Below are 17,941 nucleotides of genomic sequence, written 5' to 3'. Positions count from 1 at the left end.
TACGCGTGGTGTTTGCTGTCAAAACTAAGAGCCAATCAGCTCTTTGATCAGGCGCGAGCCAGGCGTTTCCCATAATGCCCTGGGTCTTGCAGTCGGTGGAGAGCAACTGCGGTGCCTGGCTCTAAAAACTGTTGCCCACGTGTGCATGACATCAGAGCAAATCGGCATCAACTCGGACACAAATCTAACCGGTATGCATTGCGCGGCGATCGCCGGTGATCGATTCTGCGCAGGCCTGGCTCATCTGGAATGAGCCTAATGTTTGTGACCCGGCAGCAATGTTGAGATCAGTTGAGGAAATACCAAGCACCGCCCACCAGTCGGAGCACAGCCAATAGGAATGCTCTGTCTCTGAAATGACCTGTGATTGGCCAAAGTCTCCAGTCACGGGCTAGATTTTCTAAAGCCTGAAAACAGAGCCATGAGGAGGTGCAGAAGTCTAGTTTTCTCTCAGAACACTTGAATTACAATATGCTGAAAGGTTATTATGGATTGTTTTGCCCAAATGATGCCAAAACTATTCTGCCTACTGCAGGTTTAAATCCAACACTAACAAGACAGGAAAACACAATGTTCTCACATGATTTGAATGAAGAACAACATCCTTGCATCACTTGGAAAATAAAGTCCATAAGACAGTGTGGAGCTCCTCCTGCTGGAGAGGGAAAATACTACACCAGTCACATGACAAAAAGATCCGAAACACGACGTCACCAATGTCTCACATCAAAGCAGATATAAGGTCATAAGAAGTCAACAAAAACTAAACCGGTATTGATAATCATTTGCTACACTTGCTATTGAAAACAATTATATATGAGCGTGTAGCCACCATAACTCTCAACCCCCCCCCCCCCCCCCCCCACCACCACCAATATTAACCCATGATTACATTATACTCCAGGTACAGTCCATACACAACATACAACCACATCATCCTTTTTCATCCATCATTCTCTTTTAAAACATCATCTTTTTATCCATCACCCTATTAAACACCTTCCTTTTATCCATCATTCTTTTACTTCTATCTATCTACCTATTTATATTTATTCTACTTTATTTTATCTTATTCTTTTTAATCTTGCCTTAATTTGATTTGCACCCTGACTGACAGCCAGCCACCCCCCCCCTCTCAAGAGCACACACTGTACACAGTCACGTGATATTGATCTTGCCCAGTTATTTTGGCTTTTATAAAGTCTTCTGTATTTCTTTATCTTTTTTTTCTTCATTTTTTTTGTATCTATTTATTTTTCATTAAAGGGACTGTTTGTAACTTTTTACACGTATAAATCTACCGGGTCGGTTTCCCATGCGCGCTTGCGTGTGGCTACGCTGTTCAGACCGCTCCGCTGCCTGCATGTCTTCACTCACACAGCACGCGTTCTCGCTCCACCTCACGTGCATGCGCGCACACTACACACTGCGGAAGACTTAGTTTAGCTCTGAGAATATCTAGTGAATGTACAGTGGACGTTTGTGCAGAAATAAATGCTGCAGCTCCTCCGGACCAACAGAGGTTTTCCGTGTCTTCTGAAGTGACGGGGCTCTGCAGCGAGTAACGTTATCATCTCTGACCGGGTGCCGGTGTCTCCCTGCGGACGCGGTCAGAGACGATAACGTTTCTCTTCCTGCTTCAGCCCCGGAGGCTGAAGCAGGAAAAGCCAACACTAGGATCAGCAGTGATTCATGGAGAGACCTTCGTCTGGTCAGCTAACATTACTGCCAAGCAGGTGAAATATAGAGTGGTATTGTCGTTTTAGCTGACGTGAGTCGCCTCACTGTTTTGAGCGATGCTCGTTCATGTCTATTTAGAGCGAGCACGAGCGCAAGCCTGACGCTGACTTTCGTTGACTTAACGGCCACAGGTGTCGCTGTTAACAAGCATTTCTGAAAGTTACAAACAGTCCCTTTAATTAATTAAAAAAAAAATTCTCTCCATTTTGTTTTATCCATATTTCATTTAATTTAATTTTGTTATGAGGAAGAGAGGGACAAAAAGGAAAACAAAAATATATATATAAATATATAGAAGAAAACCAAGAAAGAAAAAAAACCTCCTCATCTGGCCGGGCATGGGCCATGCTGCCCCAACACCAACTGGGCTCCTCCTCCATCTCCTCTCTCCTCCCTCCAATGATTTCCTATGGATAGAAAAGGGCATAAGCCCTGAGCTATCAAACCAGGCTCACAAATTTACGATTCAATTCAATGTGCGTGTAGTGTAGCAGAAACTCGACCACGCTTCTCAACACCTGGGCTTTTATTTTGAAATGAGTTCGGTGACCCCGGAAGTCAAAGGTCCCATTGGACAGGAAGCAGAGCTGCTGCTGCAGGATGAATGAGGATGAATGAGGATGTGAGGACAAAGATTGCAACCTGAGCGAAAACAAACGACGAGCAACTGTCTAATAAACTAGTGTTTACCCTTTTAAACACCGTAAACTTGTCAAACCAATGAAAGCAGGTAACTTCCAGCCTCTCATTCGCAGTATAGTGTTTCCTAGCTGGCTATGTTTGATAGACAACATGACGGATCCAGCAGAGACTGTCTCGTAGCAGCGACGATGCTCAGGCCTGTCACAACCGGCTTTCTCACATTGTCTCCGTTTCATCAATGACTATGGATGTCAGAGCGGTTCTGGAGTTCGCCACAGTCACCAGGGGTCTGTCACTGTTTCTGCAGGTAAGCTTATTACCAGGTTGGATGCTGTGATTCTGCTAACCTAGCTGTAAGGTGTATTATTATTCCCCTGATGTTCAAGTCACCTTGGCAACATGGTTCTGTGTGGCAGCCAGGGAATGAAATGAGCACCTGCCACCTGCTAAATAACAAGGTACATGTTGGCTGTGGCAGGTGACACTTTCAGGTCACCTGCCACCATGGCAGATGGTTTTCCTTATATTAAGAAATATTGTTTAAAAAAAGCAATTCCTAAATTAAAAATAGTCAGGGATTAAGGTTACATGATCCATATTTCTACTGTCTGTTACCACTGACTCTGTGTTTACTAGGGGTGGACGGAAATATTGAGTATTGCAATATTGTGTTTTGTGATTCTGTATTAATTCTCAAAAACCCTGTATTGAATTCTAATTAATAGTTTACATGCAAAGATTAACACAGGAAATACTTTACTTTATTTTAATTGTTTGTACAATGTCCTCTGAAATTATATCAGTAGTATTTGGTATAACATATCTCTGTATAGGAGTATGTGCAGGGAATGAAATTAGCACCTGCCACCTGCCAAATACAGGTGAAAACTTCAGGTCACCTGCCACCATGGCAGATAGGTTTTCCTTATATTAAGAAATATTATTTTTAAAAAGCAATTCTAAAGCCTAAATTAAATATATGGTAACTCTTCATTTTACAGGTCCACAGATTTCATGGTGATTAGGTGATAATTAGCAAGTAACCTATTTGAAATTTCTTTGGAATTACTGCCAAATTACCCCCAATATTTGTGCTCAGGGGAATACACACTGTATGTGGTAAGTAGGTCACAGACTGCTGAAAAACTGTTTATGATGCCATTTTTTAATGTTGTTAAATATCTTTCCCTCAGGCTGCCTTCAATGCTGTCATCCCTGACCATGATGCTGATGCGTTCAGGCCCCCCCGGACAGAGGAGCCTCTGTACTTGGACTCTGCAGTGGAGTGGTTGTTCGGTGGCCTCTCCCACTGGGATGCCGAGCACTTCCTCTTCATCGCCGAGAGAGGATACCTTTACGAGCACAACTTTGCTTTCTTCCCCCTCTACCCCGTCGTCCTCCGGGGCCTGGCAGAGACGCTGCTGTGGCCCCTGAGCAGCTGGCTGAGTGTGCGTGGGCGTCTGCTGGTGGCTGTGGCTCTTGGGAACAGTGCCCTCTTCCTGCTGAGCGCGGTCGCCTTGTACGCGCTCAGCAGGATAGTTCTCCAGGACAGACGTCTCGCTCTGCTCTCCAGCCTGCTCTACTGCATCACGCCTGCCAATGTCTTCATGACCGCTGGATACTCGGAGAGCCTGTTTGCGGCGCTCACGTTCGGCGGTCTGTTCCTCCTGGAGAAAGGATTCACCTTCCGAGCCTGCCTGGCCCTCAGCATCGCCACTGCAGCACGATCTAACGGACTTGTTAACATAGGATTTCTACTGTATCTTCCATCACTGCACGCCATCTCCCAGATTCGTGTGTATCGAACGACGACAAAAGGCCACAGTAAAGTCTTCCGCTATATTTGGGCCATCATCCGTCTCCTGCTCACCTCCCTCTTGGGAACCGCAATCATTGCCCTTCCCTTCTGTGCGTTCCAGTACTACGGGTATAGGACGTTTTGCACACCGTCTGTCTCCTTGGAGCGGATCCCCCCTGCTCTTCTGTCGCTGGCTGAACTAAAGGGCTACCGGGTTCCAGATGAAAACGGTCCACCACCCCTTTGGTGCATGAGACCTCTCCCCCTGCTTTACTCTCACATCCAGGATGTTTACTGGGACGTGGGCTTCCTCCGCTACTTTGAGCTGAAGCAGATACCGAACTTCATTCTGGCTCTACCCATGGCCACCCTCGGCATAATGGCAGTTTATGCATATTTCCAAGCCAATCCAGAACTGTGTCTGAGACTCGGACTTTGGGAGACGGGTGCAAACAAAGGACTTGACAAACCCACACCGGGATTGTTTAACCCCAGAGTGTTTGTGTACGTCGTACATTCAACTGTGCTACTGGTGTTTGGGACGTTGTGCATGCATGTGCAGGTAAGTCAATGATACAATCACCTTTCTTGTGGAACATTTGAATCTGTTTTATTTATTTCCACTCATTTCCCATTTTTTCATCTACATTTCTAGGTTCTAACCAGATTCATGGCCTCCTCGTCTCCCGTGCCCTTCTGGATAAGCGCTCACCTGCTCCTCCTCAACGAACCGCTTCTCCATCGAAGGAAAACATCAAATCCCAACGTACAGCTGCAGACACATTCCAGAAACGGATGCAAGCACACACCTCAGAACCCCATCGTCGCACTGCTGCCACATTTTAAAAGCTGTTCCCCGACCACGCAGAGCATCCTGGGATACTTCCTCTCTTACTGGGTGCTGGGCCTGGCACTACACTGTAACTTCTTGCCATGGACATGACTTAAGACATTACTCTGAGCTTTAAATGCCATATTTCTCTGTAGGACTGGGCTATATACCATATTTTAAATCCTGTGATCACACACCGGTGTTTTTACAGTACATCAGCAATAGCCCATTTTTGTTATGCCATTAATTGTTCATTGCAATAGCATTACAAAGAACAAAATTGTATACATGAATGCAACATTTTGTTAATGTAACATTTATTTAATAAAATATGAAATCACTAACTTCTATTTGGATAAAAAAGTTAAAAGCAAAGAAAATATGTATAATTATGTTGTCCAGTCCTGCATAGAACTTATTGACATGATTACCTTTTTGATGCCGATTTACTCATGCAATAGTCAGATAATTTGATTTGAATATCTTGGTTAAATGTGTTCATAACAGTTCGAGAACAAACTCAAATGTACAATATTCCTGAAACATTATTGAGGACTGTTTGGTTGTAAATATTGGGAAGACTATGGTTGTACTTGAAAAAGAAATATTTTTTATTTCTCGGTGAGGTCTTGCTGAAGCTTAAAAAATTATATTTACTCTTTAATTTAATATCGCACTGCATGTTTGGAAGAATTATTCCAAGTTATAGTTTGGTTTTTTTTGTTGATGTAAAAGGATCCTCAATTTAGTTTTATTTTCATGTAAAGGTAATACCTTTTCTTGAGGCATTAATGTACTGTGTTTCGTTGTAAAGAACATTGGCTGCCAAAGTTGCACTGGCAAGTTTACCATTGACTTTAATATTAAACTAAATGTGATAAATCTAAATAACGTGTATGTATGCAAACCGTTTTTGTTGTCTTCCTTGTGGTTTACTGTATTTTACTGTTTCAAAAAAATGACTTGCTCCCGCACACACTTTTCTCTGCTTTATTAGTCAACGTTTCGGTCAACAAGGACCTTCATCGGGACATTAAGAAGATAAAATGGTAGCGTGTGTTCTTTTAAACACCACCAAATCAATGTGATTGGAAGTGTCTGCCATCTCTATTGGTTGAGGAAGTGACATCATCACATATCCATTGCACCTTGAAAAAAACTACAATGTCAAATACATGTCAAACAAAGAACATCAAACATACATCACTATTGAAGGAAAACACTAATAATCTTACCTTATCAGGGCGCATGATCATAAGTATATAAAGTTACACATTAAACACATTGCTTTGTCAATTTACTAACAGCAACTCAAACTTTTGGGACCCACTTTGGGCTCAATGATGAATTAGATTTGAGTGTAAATATAGAACTTCTACTTCATTGTAATGATGATGGCTTGGCATTTTGATCTTGTTGTTTGAGTTGCTGTTAGTAAATTGGCCGAGCAGTGTTTTTAATGTATAACTTTATATACTTATGATCATGTGCCCTGATAATTTATGGTAAGATTATTAGTGTTTTCCTTCAATAGTGATGTATGTTTGACGTTCTTTGTTCGACATGTATTTTTCTTCTCTTCTCTTCCTGTTTTTGTCATGGTGCAATGGATATGTGATGATGTCACTTCCTCAACCAATAGGAATGGCAGACACTTCCTCAATCATCCAATCACATTGATTTGGTGGTGTTTAAAAGAAAACACACTACTATTTTATCTTCTTAATGTCCTGATGAAGGTCCTTGTTGATCAAAACATTGACTAATAAAACAGAGAAAAGTGTGTGCGGGAGCAAGTCATTTTTTTTTTTTAAAAGTACATATTGGAGGGGATCTACTCCGAGCACCACAAACTATTTTGAGAATATGCATGTTTTCCTCTCCTTACTGTATTTTACTGAATATACATGTCAAGGCTCAAGTGACCCCTGATGCTTGCAGACATCTCTTTAAAACCACTAGAGGTTGCTCTTACTCTTGAAACACTCAAGTGCATCATCTAACCCCATCCTAAAAACACAAAAAATAACAAAAAGCCCTTGTCTATTTCTACACAGTTTCCAATAAGCATGCAATCAAAGCAAGAGTTTTGACAAAAACTGTATGCCAAAAAAAAAATTAACAGTTGCCACTCAAGGTGTTTCTTTGGTGAACAATGCAATTAGTTTTTAGAGCATTACATTGTTTGACCTGTATAAAATAAATGTTTTGTTTTTCTAAAGAATTTAGAGCCTGAGTGGGGGCTATCATTTCACATCCCTTAAACAGAGGACCAGGTACATTGCAGTCCTCATCTGTTACAGTGGGGTAAGGTGAATTTGAAATCTCTTTGAAGAATTCATCATCTTTCACCGGAGTCTTTTGCTCACAATATTCTCAATCCTGTTCACAATGTAGAGGAAACTGCTTCTGTGGTGTGAGCTCATATGCAGAGAGTACAAAATAATCAGTATAAAGTCTCAGGTGTAGGGACACTCCAAGTTGGTAAAAAAAAATTTAATAAACAGAACATATTTTTTCTTAATTTTATTGTCAATTTGGATGTTTATTATTCCCAAAATCTGGCTTTCTATTTCTATAAATGCATCAAAACAATGGAGAAAAACGGCAAGACAGAAAGGCCCAGATGCTGTTAATCTATGGACACTGGAGTAACATATAGGATTAATGTCAGTGCCCTTAACCCTAACAGACACCCTCAAACCTCTATGCATACATGCAGTTCTATATTATTTTACATTGTCTGGGACATTATTTGTAATAAGTGGAGCATTTATTAGATGATGATTAGCTAATTTTGTCAACATCTCATGAGTTATTATTTACATACAAATACAACTACACTTCTTTATATGCATGTAATGACTTTGGTGAGTATAGATTTAGCTTTAATTTTGATCTGAAGAACTCCAGCATTGTTGGGGCTGATCACACTGAGACGCATCGCTACAGTTTATTTTCTACAGTATATGGGCTTTAATTAAACCTGCAGGGGGTAGAATTGGAGCAAATATCATTAAAACATTTTTTTTTTAATAAAACGGTCACTATATCCTGACAGTAGTGCATGAGACAGGTAATCTGAAAAAAATCATGTGCCTCTGCAAGATTTCACAGACCGGAGGACAACCACCAATCAGAGCCGAGCTGGAGCCTTGCCGTCTCTGAGCAGCTGTCAATCACTTGCAAACTCCGAACAAATGATCAAACTGTTACAAATTCTGTTACTGTGATGCCTATTTCTCGCCTCAAATGTTTTTAGAAACATCTTGTAGTGTACTGTTTAGCTGTAAAATGAGAACGTTTGTGACCCGGCAGCCATGTTGAGATAAGTTGAGGAAATACCAAGCACCCACCAGCCAGAGCACAGCCAATAGGAACGCTCAATAGGAACACTCAATTCAATTCAATTCAATTCAATATGCTTTATTGGTATGACTGCCAGGTGAACAATATTGCCAAAGCGTCAATTCAATAATAAATAATAAAAAATAAAAAAATAAAAACATTAATATACATATATACAATTAATTAAGCAAATTAAAATATATAGATATTAAAAAAAACATGCATGTAAATGGAAGAAAACAATACAGAAATAATTCATGTTTGTTGTGTCAGTAAAACAAACAAACAAATAAAAAACAATAAATAACAATATATTGCAATATCAAATGATAAATGTAAAAAACAAACAAACAAACAAACAACAACCATGCAGTAGAGGAGTAAATAAAAGGCAGAGTGTGAGATCTGTTATGTGTTGGTAAGGTTGTCTCTTAGGCTGTGACATGCACTGACATATCCTGCAGCTTCTATGCTGATGACACTATTTTCTCCAAGTAGATGTTGTATTTTATTTTGGTCAGAGAGGGAATCAAAATCTTGGAGTTTACATTTAATTTTTGTAAAGAATTTTTTCCTAACACTCTCTCTCTCTGAAATGACCTGTGATTGGCCAAAGTCTCCAGTCACGGGCTAGATGTTTTAAAGCCTGGAAACAGAGCCATGAGGAGGTGCAGAAGTCTAGTTTTCTGTCAGAACACTTGAATTACAATATGCTGAAGAGGTTATTATGGATTTTTTCCCCCCAATGATGCCAAAAACATTCTGCCTACTGCAGATTTAATACATGTGTGTGGAAAAAAAAACACCGCACCTAGAAAGCTGCCTATATGCCAATCAACACAGATAATAATTCTGCAGGCGCTGGTTGCTGGTTTGCTGCTGATCTACAAATCATCACCCTGCACACGTTACGTGCTTGCACATCTGTACAGTATTCAGAAACATGTGGAATACGGAGCGGGAGCCCAAGGGAAGAGATGGTCATTACCCGTCTGAAATTAGGACATACAGGATTAAACCAAACACTCCATAGAATAGGCAAGCACCCTACCGGACTATGCACACACTGTAACACACCGGAAACTGTCAAGCATGTTCTTATAGAGTGCAACAAATATGAAAAAAGAAAGAAGGGAATTGCTATCAGGAGTAGATGATGGAACTATTGCATGGGGAATCTGCTAGGAAAGACATCTAAGAAAGTACACAATCTTCCAATTAATTACTTAAGGGCAACAGGAATAATGGAGAGAATTTAATAACTATTATTGCTATTATTATTAATAATTATTATTTTTTATTTTATTGTTATTTTTTATTCTTATTATTCTTATTTATTTATTATTTTTATTTTGTTTCTGCACAATCTCCTGCTCCACACTTCAGTCCAGTAGGTGGCGGTAATGCACCTATAAGCTGGTTTGCCAATCGCCAATAAACACCTAAGAAGAAGAAGAAGAAGAAGAAGTAGAAGTTACGTGCTTGCGTCATTTACAACACAGCAGTATACGTCCTGCGTGCATACGTCAGCATCCACCCCGTGACGTACATTGGCTGACGGCAAGAAAAAAAAGGAAATGTGAATTGCCGCAAGAAGCTTGAGCTGAAAACCGTCTTGTTAGTGTATTATTTATGATAAAAAGCGAGTATTAATATCTTTCAATGGCTTTAATTTAACTACCAACAATGGTAGTTAACCTTGGATCAACTCGGGGACTAATTGAGCTCGTCAAACTGTGCTACGGAGAAGAATGCCTTTGCTGGTTAATTAGCTTCAGGATGGGACACTGAACGCAACACAGGCAGTAACATTCAACATACAATGACTGAATCGTGAGAGGGTAGTCTCTCTGGAAAAACGCGGCGAGAAAGGAGAGTTTTTGTGTGTGCCTTTTTGCATGTTTGCAACGCTGTTTACACTGTTTACATGATGAAGAACTGCGAGTACCAGCAGATCGACCCGCGGGCTCTGTCTGTGTTGCCGTCGTCCGCACACAACCAGCCCGAGAAGAAGGTGCAGCGGTCCCGGAGGAAGTGGGAAGTGTTCCCGGGGAAGAACCGGTTCTTCTGCGACGGGAGGATCATCCTGGCCAGACAGAGCGGTGTCCTTCCTCTCACACTTGTCCTTATTGTTGTCACTTGTGGCCTTTTCTTTGCATTCGAGTGAGTAAACTAGAAAATGTCATTTTTGTATGATTATTCCCGGTGGGCCCTGAACGCAACACGAAAGATCTTTCCTAATTTTTTTTTTATTGAAGAAAATTAATTTACAAACTTTAAGGCATTGTAATCTAAACTCAATACTTCTAAAATGCAAGGTACAATTGGATAGGAAAGATACCTTAAAGGTCCCATATTATAAAAAAGTGAGATTTTCATGTTTTGTTATTATAAAGCAGGCTTAAGTCCTCTATAAATACTGTTAAAGTATCCTATATAAATACTGTGAAAGTATCCTATATAAATACTGTGAAAGTATCCTATATAAATACTGTGAAAGTATTGAAATGCTCAATCCACATGGAAATACACACAGCCCGTATTCAGAAACTCTGCATTTGAAACAAGCTGTCAGGATTTCTGCCCATTTGTGATGTCACAAATATACAATATTTAGACCGTATACACAATTTTAAACGTAAACATTCTAAACGGGTCCCAGTTTATTTCCTGTTGCAGTGTAGGTGAATGTCATCAGCTGACAGGAAGTACACATGGATCCAAGCTGTTGACTAGCAACGCAATTCTGTTGCAATTCCGTCAAAATGCGCTAAAACGGAGCGTTTCAGACAGAGGGTAAATACAGGTATATTCAGGCTGACCGTATGAGGAAAATAAAGTGTTTTTTTTAACATTACAGCATGTAAACATGTTCTAGTAGAAACACAAAATACAAGTATGACCCTGAAAATGAGCATGATATGTCCCCTTTAAATTATAAAAAAATAATATAACAAAAATAAAAGAGGGGGTAGAAAAAAAATTCAAGGAACAAAAAAGAAATGCATAAATAAATACATAATAAGACTGCACTCTTCCATAGTAGCTCTAGGGGTCATCATCATATATGTTCAGTTCTTCATAAGCTCTGAGGAGAGATCTTTTCTAATGTGCATGAGGAAGCTGTAAATTCCGTATGCTTCCTTTATTGATCTGACAATACATACACACAGAGGTTAAATGTGGTTTTGACAGACTGAATCAAACTCATATTCTTCTTTTTACAGTTGCCCATTCCTGGTGGAGCATCTGACCGTCTTTATACCTGTGATTGGTGGGGTGCTTTGTGTGTTTGTGGTCATCTCCCTGCTGAGAACCAGCTTTACAGACCCAGGCATCTTACCTAGGGCCACCCCAGATGAAGCAGCAGACATAGAGAAGCACATAGGTAAGGCACACCATGGCATACATGGCATACACGCTTGTAGAGACAGATGGGGTAAAAGAGCTTTGCCATATGGGGGATCTCTGAGGCTACGTGTTTGTTGTTGAACTGCCTACCAAGACCTAATCAGCTTATCATGGTTAAAGAGCACAGACAGTTTTATGTGTGTTTATTTATTCCTTATTATATATCACTTGAGCGCTTATTGGGTGAACGTCTTAGTGAGTCTCTCCCCCTTGTACCTCTCTATTTTCAGATACCTCAGGATCTTCTACGTATCGCCCCCCTCCGCGAACCAAGGAGATCCTTATCAACCAGCAGGTGGTAAAGCTCAAATACTGCTTCACTTGTAAAATGTTCCGCCCTCCTCGGACCTCCCACTGCAGCCTGTGTGACAACTGTGTGGGTAAGGATGTAAGGGGGGGGGAAGTTACCACTTATTCCAACTGCACTAATTAAACTTAACAACTTAATATCATTGCCAAGAGGAACATACCATACTACTGCTTGGCTGGCAGGTTTCCATTAGATGGTTTCATGCAGCGCTTCTTCCTCTGTTAATCCACTGATCTGTGTCTCGAATGCACGAAGCTGAAATGTTACAAAATCAAAAAGATACAACTATAAAACCATACTCTTACCTTAAACTTCCAATTAGTTTACTGCCTAAAAACCTTTTAATAAAGCCTGAATTAAGCTTAAATTCATATAAAGTGTATGACCGGCAGTTCTCTGTGTGCAGGATTGAGGAAGTTTGTCATAAGGTGGGTGCGTTAAAAGCATGAGATCATCATTTGGCTTGACAGAGCAAACTGATTACAGCAAGAACAAACTGTTTCAGTAAGCACATGGACACCAGAGTGTTGTTTTAAGACATAAATTGTGACCTATTCTTTAACTGGAACAGGAAAATCATAATTACATGTAAAGGTCTTTTGTGCGATTCTCTGTGGAGAAACTCAGTTTTACAGATCTGTCGATAAAATCGACAAGTTGACAACATTATTTGAGTGTTAGTCGATAATTTCTGTGGTCTAGGACAGCCGTAATATTAAGCCTTACTGCTGTTTTACTTTACAACAACTACAGCCTCTAATCTCTATGTTTTACTGTTTTTTTTTCGCCCTCAGAACGATTCGACCACCACTGCCCGTGGGTGGGGAACTGCGTGGGCAAACGCAATTACCGCTTTTTCTACAGCTTCATCATCTCTCTGTCTTTTCTGACGTCTTTCATATTTGGCTGTGTCGTCACGCACATTACCCTGCGTATACGTAAGTATTCTCACAACGTTTAAACACTCAGTAGTTGTATGATGATGATGATTATCAAGAACCTGATTTTGTCCTTTTTCTCTCCAGGTTCTCAAGAAGGTAAAAGCCTTATTCAAGCCATTCAAGAGAGCCCTGCCAGATATCCTTTTGTGCATTGCAAATTTTCACATAATGGACTTGTTTATGAGATCGATGACATCTTTTTTAGAATTTCCCTACTCTTTAGTGCCAAGAAATAACACAAGTCACACTGTTGACCAGGCATTTCCCGCTGCTCGGCAGCCTAAGCCCACGCTTAATAGGATCAGGGAGTTAGCATCCAACAAAGCGGCGCTTTTAGGCAGATGGCTTTTCCAGCAGAAGGTTTGCTGCCTCATGTTCTCATGAGATGACGTTAGTGGTAGACAAATATAGACTGCATGCCTATAGAGTGGTTTGATTATTCACAGACAGGGTGTTGGCTAATTTCCTCACGGTGTACATGATATGCATGACATGATGTCATCTTGTTGGGAGTCTGTGAATGTGTTTGTTCCTGAATTTGGAAAGAATACATGGACTGTTTTTCCTTGCTAGTTATCTCATAGAGCAGATTATCTGATTACATTTTTAGCCTTTGAATCTCCTGTGACTATTAAGCTTTAAAGGCCATAACGGTCACACATAATTTGCAACAACACGTCCACTGTCCCAACAAGTGTAAACCAGTGAGTTACTGCTTGGAAGGTAAGAAAGAAAGATAAATGCTTCTAAGCAGCAAGAATATGACGGTGGGGAGACCCTGTTGTTTACATCCGGGTCACAAGTTTACAGCGGTGAAATGTAATGTACATTTACTCATACTCATACTTGTGTAGTTCCATTTTCTTTGACATCTAATATTGGAACCTGGTCTGCTGTGATGTGAAGCGGTCGTGTGTTATTTGTAGTACGCTGGCTTCAGAGTTCATATTAATATCACCCATGTGTTACGTGAAGTTTGTTGATGTATAAATATTTGCAAATAATTGATTCTTTGCTGTGTCTCAATGCATTACATAGCTAGTTTTATTTCAGTAAGTCACGACATTGAGACACAAGATAGCTGAAGTACCTCTCGTATCTCATCGCTGTTGTGCTTTGTGCAGAAAGACAGCAACATGGATCATAGATTTTAATCATCGGCTTTAATTGCCGTCTGTCTTAAATAATCATTGGTATCAATTGGTGATGTTATACATGCCTTGACTCTTCCTCGTGCACTGTGGTGGAGTTGGTGATTTGTTTCTTCTCCATCTGGTCTATTATGGGCCTCTCAGGCTTCCATACGTACTTAGTGGCCTCCAACCTCACAACAAATGAAGATGTAAGTACTTTCGCTGCTATATGATACAGTTCAATTCATGGTTGTTAAAGGAACAGTGTGTAGCATTTAGGGGGGATCTATTGGCAGAAATTGGAATATTATATTAATAATATTATATTTTCTTTATAATGTGTGTATATATATATATATATAATGTATAATCATCTGAAAATAAGAATGGCATGGTTTTCGTTACTTTAGAATGATCTGTTTATATCTACACAGGGCCCTCTTCATAGAGTCTTCTACAGTAGCCCAGAATAGACAAACCAAACACTGGCTCTAGAGAGGCACAATCATGATTTTTGCGTGGGCCACCGTAGTTTCCCTACACGCTTGGCACACGGAGGAAGTTTCAGCTGGTTTGCAATCTGCAACCTCACTGCTAGATGCCGCCAAATCCTACACACTGCTCCTTTTTAAAAATAGATTTTATTCCACTAACTGACTGCTTACTTTATTTATTCACTGTGCAGATAAAGGGCTCCTGGTCAAGTAAAAGGTGTGCAGAGGAGTCTGGGAACCCGTACAGTTACAACAGCATTATAACCAACTGCTGTGTGACGCTATGTGGCCCCATGCCCCCAAGGTGAGTAAAGATGTCGGGTGAAAATGCTTCATGAGCATTTCCGTGATGACAGCATCATGTACAGTCCCATGTTAAAGTGCATCCTAACACAGTCCTCCGTTCTGTTCTCTAGTCTGATTGACAGAAGAGGTTTCGTGGCTCTTGACGAGGTCATCCCTGCTGCTTCTTCCTCGGAGATAGAGCTGCCTCCCTTCGTGGTCAAGAACGAAGCGCACATGGTAGGATGAACCAGCTTGTGGTCCCTCCCACAGTGACTGTCCCATAGCTCCCGTGTTGTTGTTAGGATTCCCCCCTCCCCACCCCCACGTGTGCCTTCTCCACTATGTGTGCCCACTCCTTCATCCTCCAGACTTCCAGCTTCAGTCTCTCAAGTAGAGTTGCCGAACACTTTGTATCTGTGCCCAATGTTATGAACGTTTAGCATTTTATACATATTGTGTATGAAAACAGAAAGCAGTGCATGTTTTTTTTTTATAATTGTGAATGGCGTATCAGGTAGTCGCTGACTGGACTGGAACAACATTACCGGGGCTCAAGCTTACGACGGCTTACAATGTAAAGCCAAAATATCCACAGTAGGAATGATTAAGCGAGCTAATTACTACTACTGAATAGGTCATTTATCACCTTACAGCACGCTGAAAACAACACTGCAGCGTCGCCTTGTTTGAGCTTCAGAACAAAACGTCTCTGAAGCCACCTGTAACACCGTTCGGCATCATTGAGCAGTTAAAAACCCAAGAAAGTGGGCAGAGAGTTTTTTACGTTTTTTACAACCAGAGATTTAACTATTTGTTCAGGTTTATCGTTGAGTTGCTGAGTCACCCTGTCAGATGGCTGCAGATCTATTACGGTCCGTTTGTGCTGTGCACAGTAAACACATTAATTGTCGCACCTTTTTGATATTTGACTTACACTTACACTTTCAATTCAACATCTTCTGTATCTACCTCCTTGTTAACTGTACTACTAGGTTTGCTTGTATGTTGTGGTGAAGGAAGGTGTGTGCACACAAAGGACATAATTACTGCTCTTTAGTCGAACATGTGAACGGTTTTAAGATCACATTTTGTATTTGATTTATCAGCACTTTATCACAGATCATTTGTCACACATCTTGAATACATTTGTCATTCAATACGGTCAACATATCATGATATATAATTAGCTTTATTTTCTTTTACTTCCTACATTTTTACGTACATATTTTATATACCTAAAAAGTGTTCTTTTTATGTGTTAAATAAACATTATTTTTGTATTTTGAGATTTTGGTCTCTGTTTTTAATTTACTTTGCCTCATTTTTTTGTGCCTGACTGCAGATTTTTTTAAGATGAAGTTGTCTTTTCTGAGGTTATTCTTTTTTATATTTCAGTAGGTATAAATGAGTGAACATGTGGGTTTATTTATTATGAACATTTGTAACTTCATTGCTAGATGAACGATCTGATGCTCAGTGTTGTACTGTATCCATTCCACCCTGCTAGGAGGAGAACTGTCAGGATTTTGCTTTGTCCTGCACAGCCTGAAGGGCACTGCTGCATGTAGACGGTCGATGGTAAGAGTAGGGGTTGAACGTTAAACCAATCACAACATCTCTTCACTCGCCATTCACTTCTTTTTTTTTCATAATCTGTGTTTAGGTTTGAAAACCGCTGTCATGGTACCAGTTATTTCTAAGATATTGTTTGCATAAAACGCAGTCGAGGCAGATGTTGTGATTGGTGTGGATGGGTCTCTCACTTGTGAATGTGCATGCTTCACTACCATTCATTCTTGTCTCATTAACATTCTCTCAGTATGGGATGGAGCTTATGTTTGAAGGCTGATGATCATACTCCTGTCCTCTTTCTGTAGTTTAGACGATAGGTCTGGGGTTGTTATTGTGCATGCATGGTGGTTTGCATAAACTGTATTTCTACTTTTATCAGAGCCAGAAGAAACACAGGAAGAAGCAGCTCCTCTTCACACATTTCCGTCTTTTACCTGTGTTGCATTGTCTGCATCTAACTCACTTCTTCCATGCTTCTCCATTCGAGTCTTTTTGACAATGCTGCCATCATCGCTGTCACTGTGCTTGATGAGTTCTAGACTAATCATTTTAATCACAGACTTTTCTATACATGTTTGTGCTGTTTTTTTGTTTTACTGTCATTGCAGTTCACCCTCTCATAAACTCACAAACCTTTTATCTGTTGTTCTTGACTCCTCTATATTCTCCTCTCCCACACAGTGCACTCAGAGCACCAAGGACGTGCTGGAAAGGATGGTGCACTCCTTCTCTGACTTTCATGGCCTGTGCCCCCCTGGAACCCTGAAGACCACCCCTATTGGCCAGGAGGTTTTCAGCTTGGCGGCACCTTCCACGGAGCCGTCGCCCTCCGCCGGCTGTTTACGCCAGCACGCCCGCCCTTGCCCGTTCAGCAGAATCAGCAAGAGGAGGGACTCGCTGCACTCCATCAACCCGGCCTTCCGCCTGGCTTCTCCCTCCCCGTCGCTGAGCCGCACCACGTTTATCCTGGGCGATGCACCCGACATTGGCTTTATCCCGCTACCCTGAGTACTACCCAGTAACCACGATAGTGCACCCCACTGTATCACTGGCAATGTTTTTGACTCCAAAGGAACTTTTTTTCATAGTGCTGGTCATGCTGTTGTGTTGCTATCTCAAGATGTCATTCTGATTGATTAAGCATTACCTGGAGGGGTTTTATGTTCTGTGAGTTTTATCAACAATGTCCTACTTTACGCGTCCTTCTGGACGACGGCAAATCTTAGTAATACTTGGAAGCACAATATAGAGATATTTTTTTAAAACACCTTTTTATTAAGACACCCAGAACATGCCTCCACACCTTCCACAGAACCTCAAGCCATACGTCACAGCCGCAGCGTTTAAGTTTCTCGCTAATCTATTATGCAAAACAGGTCTTTTAAATCTGGGAGTGTGGATGCTATAGAAGTACAGAAAACAAAGAGTTTAGATT

At 40.8% G+C, this 17,941-nt stretch overlaps 2 protein-coding genes across 2 annotated transcripts; both read left to right on the top strand.

Moving 5' to 3' along the window:
- The first annotated feature begins 2,347 nt into the window (after positions 1 to 2,347).
- Positions 2,348 to 5,899, top strand: pigv (phosphatidylinositol glycan anchor biosynthesis, class V). The gene is made up of 3 exons (XM_074654125.1): positions 2,348 to 2,689; positions 3,576 to 4,742; positions 4,836 to 5,899. The coding sequence occupies exons 1-3, from the start codon at positions 2,621 to 2,623 to the stop codon at positions 5,121 to 5,123; spliced, it is 1,524 nt and encodes a 507-aa protein (XP_074510226.1). The 5' UTR covers positions 2,348 to 2,620; the 3' UTR covers positions 5,124 to 5,899.
- A 4,020-nt stretch (positions 5,900 to 9,919) lies between these two features.
- Positions 9,920 to 17,657, top strand: zdhhc18a (zDHHC palmitoyltransferase 18a). Its single transcript, XM_074654124.1, has 9 exons — positions 9,920 to 10,523; positions 11,588 to 11,748; positions 12,002 to 12,151; positions 12,876 to 13,019; positions 13,107 to 13,158; positions 14,262 to 14,364; positions 14,841 to 14,953; positions 15,066 to 15,171; positions 17,188 to 17,657. The coding sequence occupies exons 1-9, from the start codon at positions 10,288 to 10,290 to the stop codon at positions 17,512 to 17,514; spliced, it is 1,392 nt and encodes a 463-aa protein (XP_074510225.1). The 5' UTR covers positions 9,920 to 10,287; the 3' UTR covers positions 17,515 to 17,657.
- The last annotated feature ends 284 nt before the right edge of the window (positions 17,658 to 17,941 follow it).

The sequence above is a fragment of the Sebastes fasciatus genome, chromosome 12 (genome assembly GCF_043250625.1).
Source record: "Sebastes fasciatus isolate fSebFas1 chromosome 12, fSebFas1.pri, whole genome shotgun sequence".
NCBI classification, from domain to species: Eukaryota; Metazoa; Chordata; class Actinopteri; order Perciformes; family Sebastidae; genus Sebastes; species Sebastes fasciatus.
Note: the sequence above shows the minus strand (reverse complement) of the source record. Positions and strands in the feature narration are given on the sequence as shown.

What these genes read in the sequence shown, in the direction of transcription:
- zdhhc18a (XM_074654124.1), top strand. Translation starts at nt 10,288, where the DNA reads ATGATGAAGAACTGCGAGTACCAGCAGATCGACCCGCGGGCTCTGTCT. An exon ending in ACCTCACAACAAATGAAGAT is followed by an intron (nt 14,365 to 14,840) that starts GTAAGTACTTTC and finishes TTCACTGTGCAG; the next exon opens with ATAAAGGGCTCCTGGTCAAG. An exon ending in TCAAGAACGAAGCGCACATG is followed by an intron (nt 15,172 to 17,187) that starts GTAGGATGAACC and finishes TCTCCCACACAG; the next exon opens with TGCACTCAGAGCACCAAGGA.
- pigv (XM_074654125.1), top strand. Translation starts at nt 2,621, where the DNA reads ATGACTATGGATGTCAGAGCGGTTCTGGAGTTCGCCACAGTCACCAGG. An exon ending in GTCTGTCACTGTTTCTGCAG is followed by an intron (nt 2,690 to 3,575) that starts GTAAGCTTATTA and finishes TCTTTCCCTCAG; the next exon opens with GCTGCCTTCAATGCTGTCAT. An exon ending in CGTTGTGCATGCATGTGCAG is followed by an intron (nt 4,743 to 4,835) that starts GTAAGTCAATGA and finishes CTACATTTCTAG; the next exon opens with GTTCTAACCAGATTCATGGC.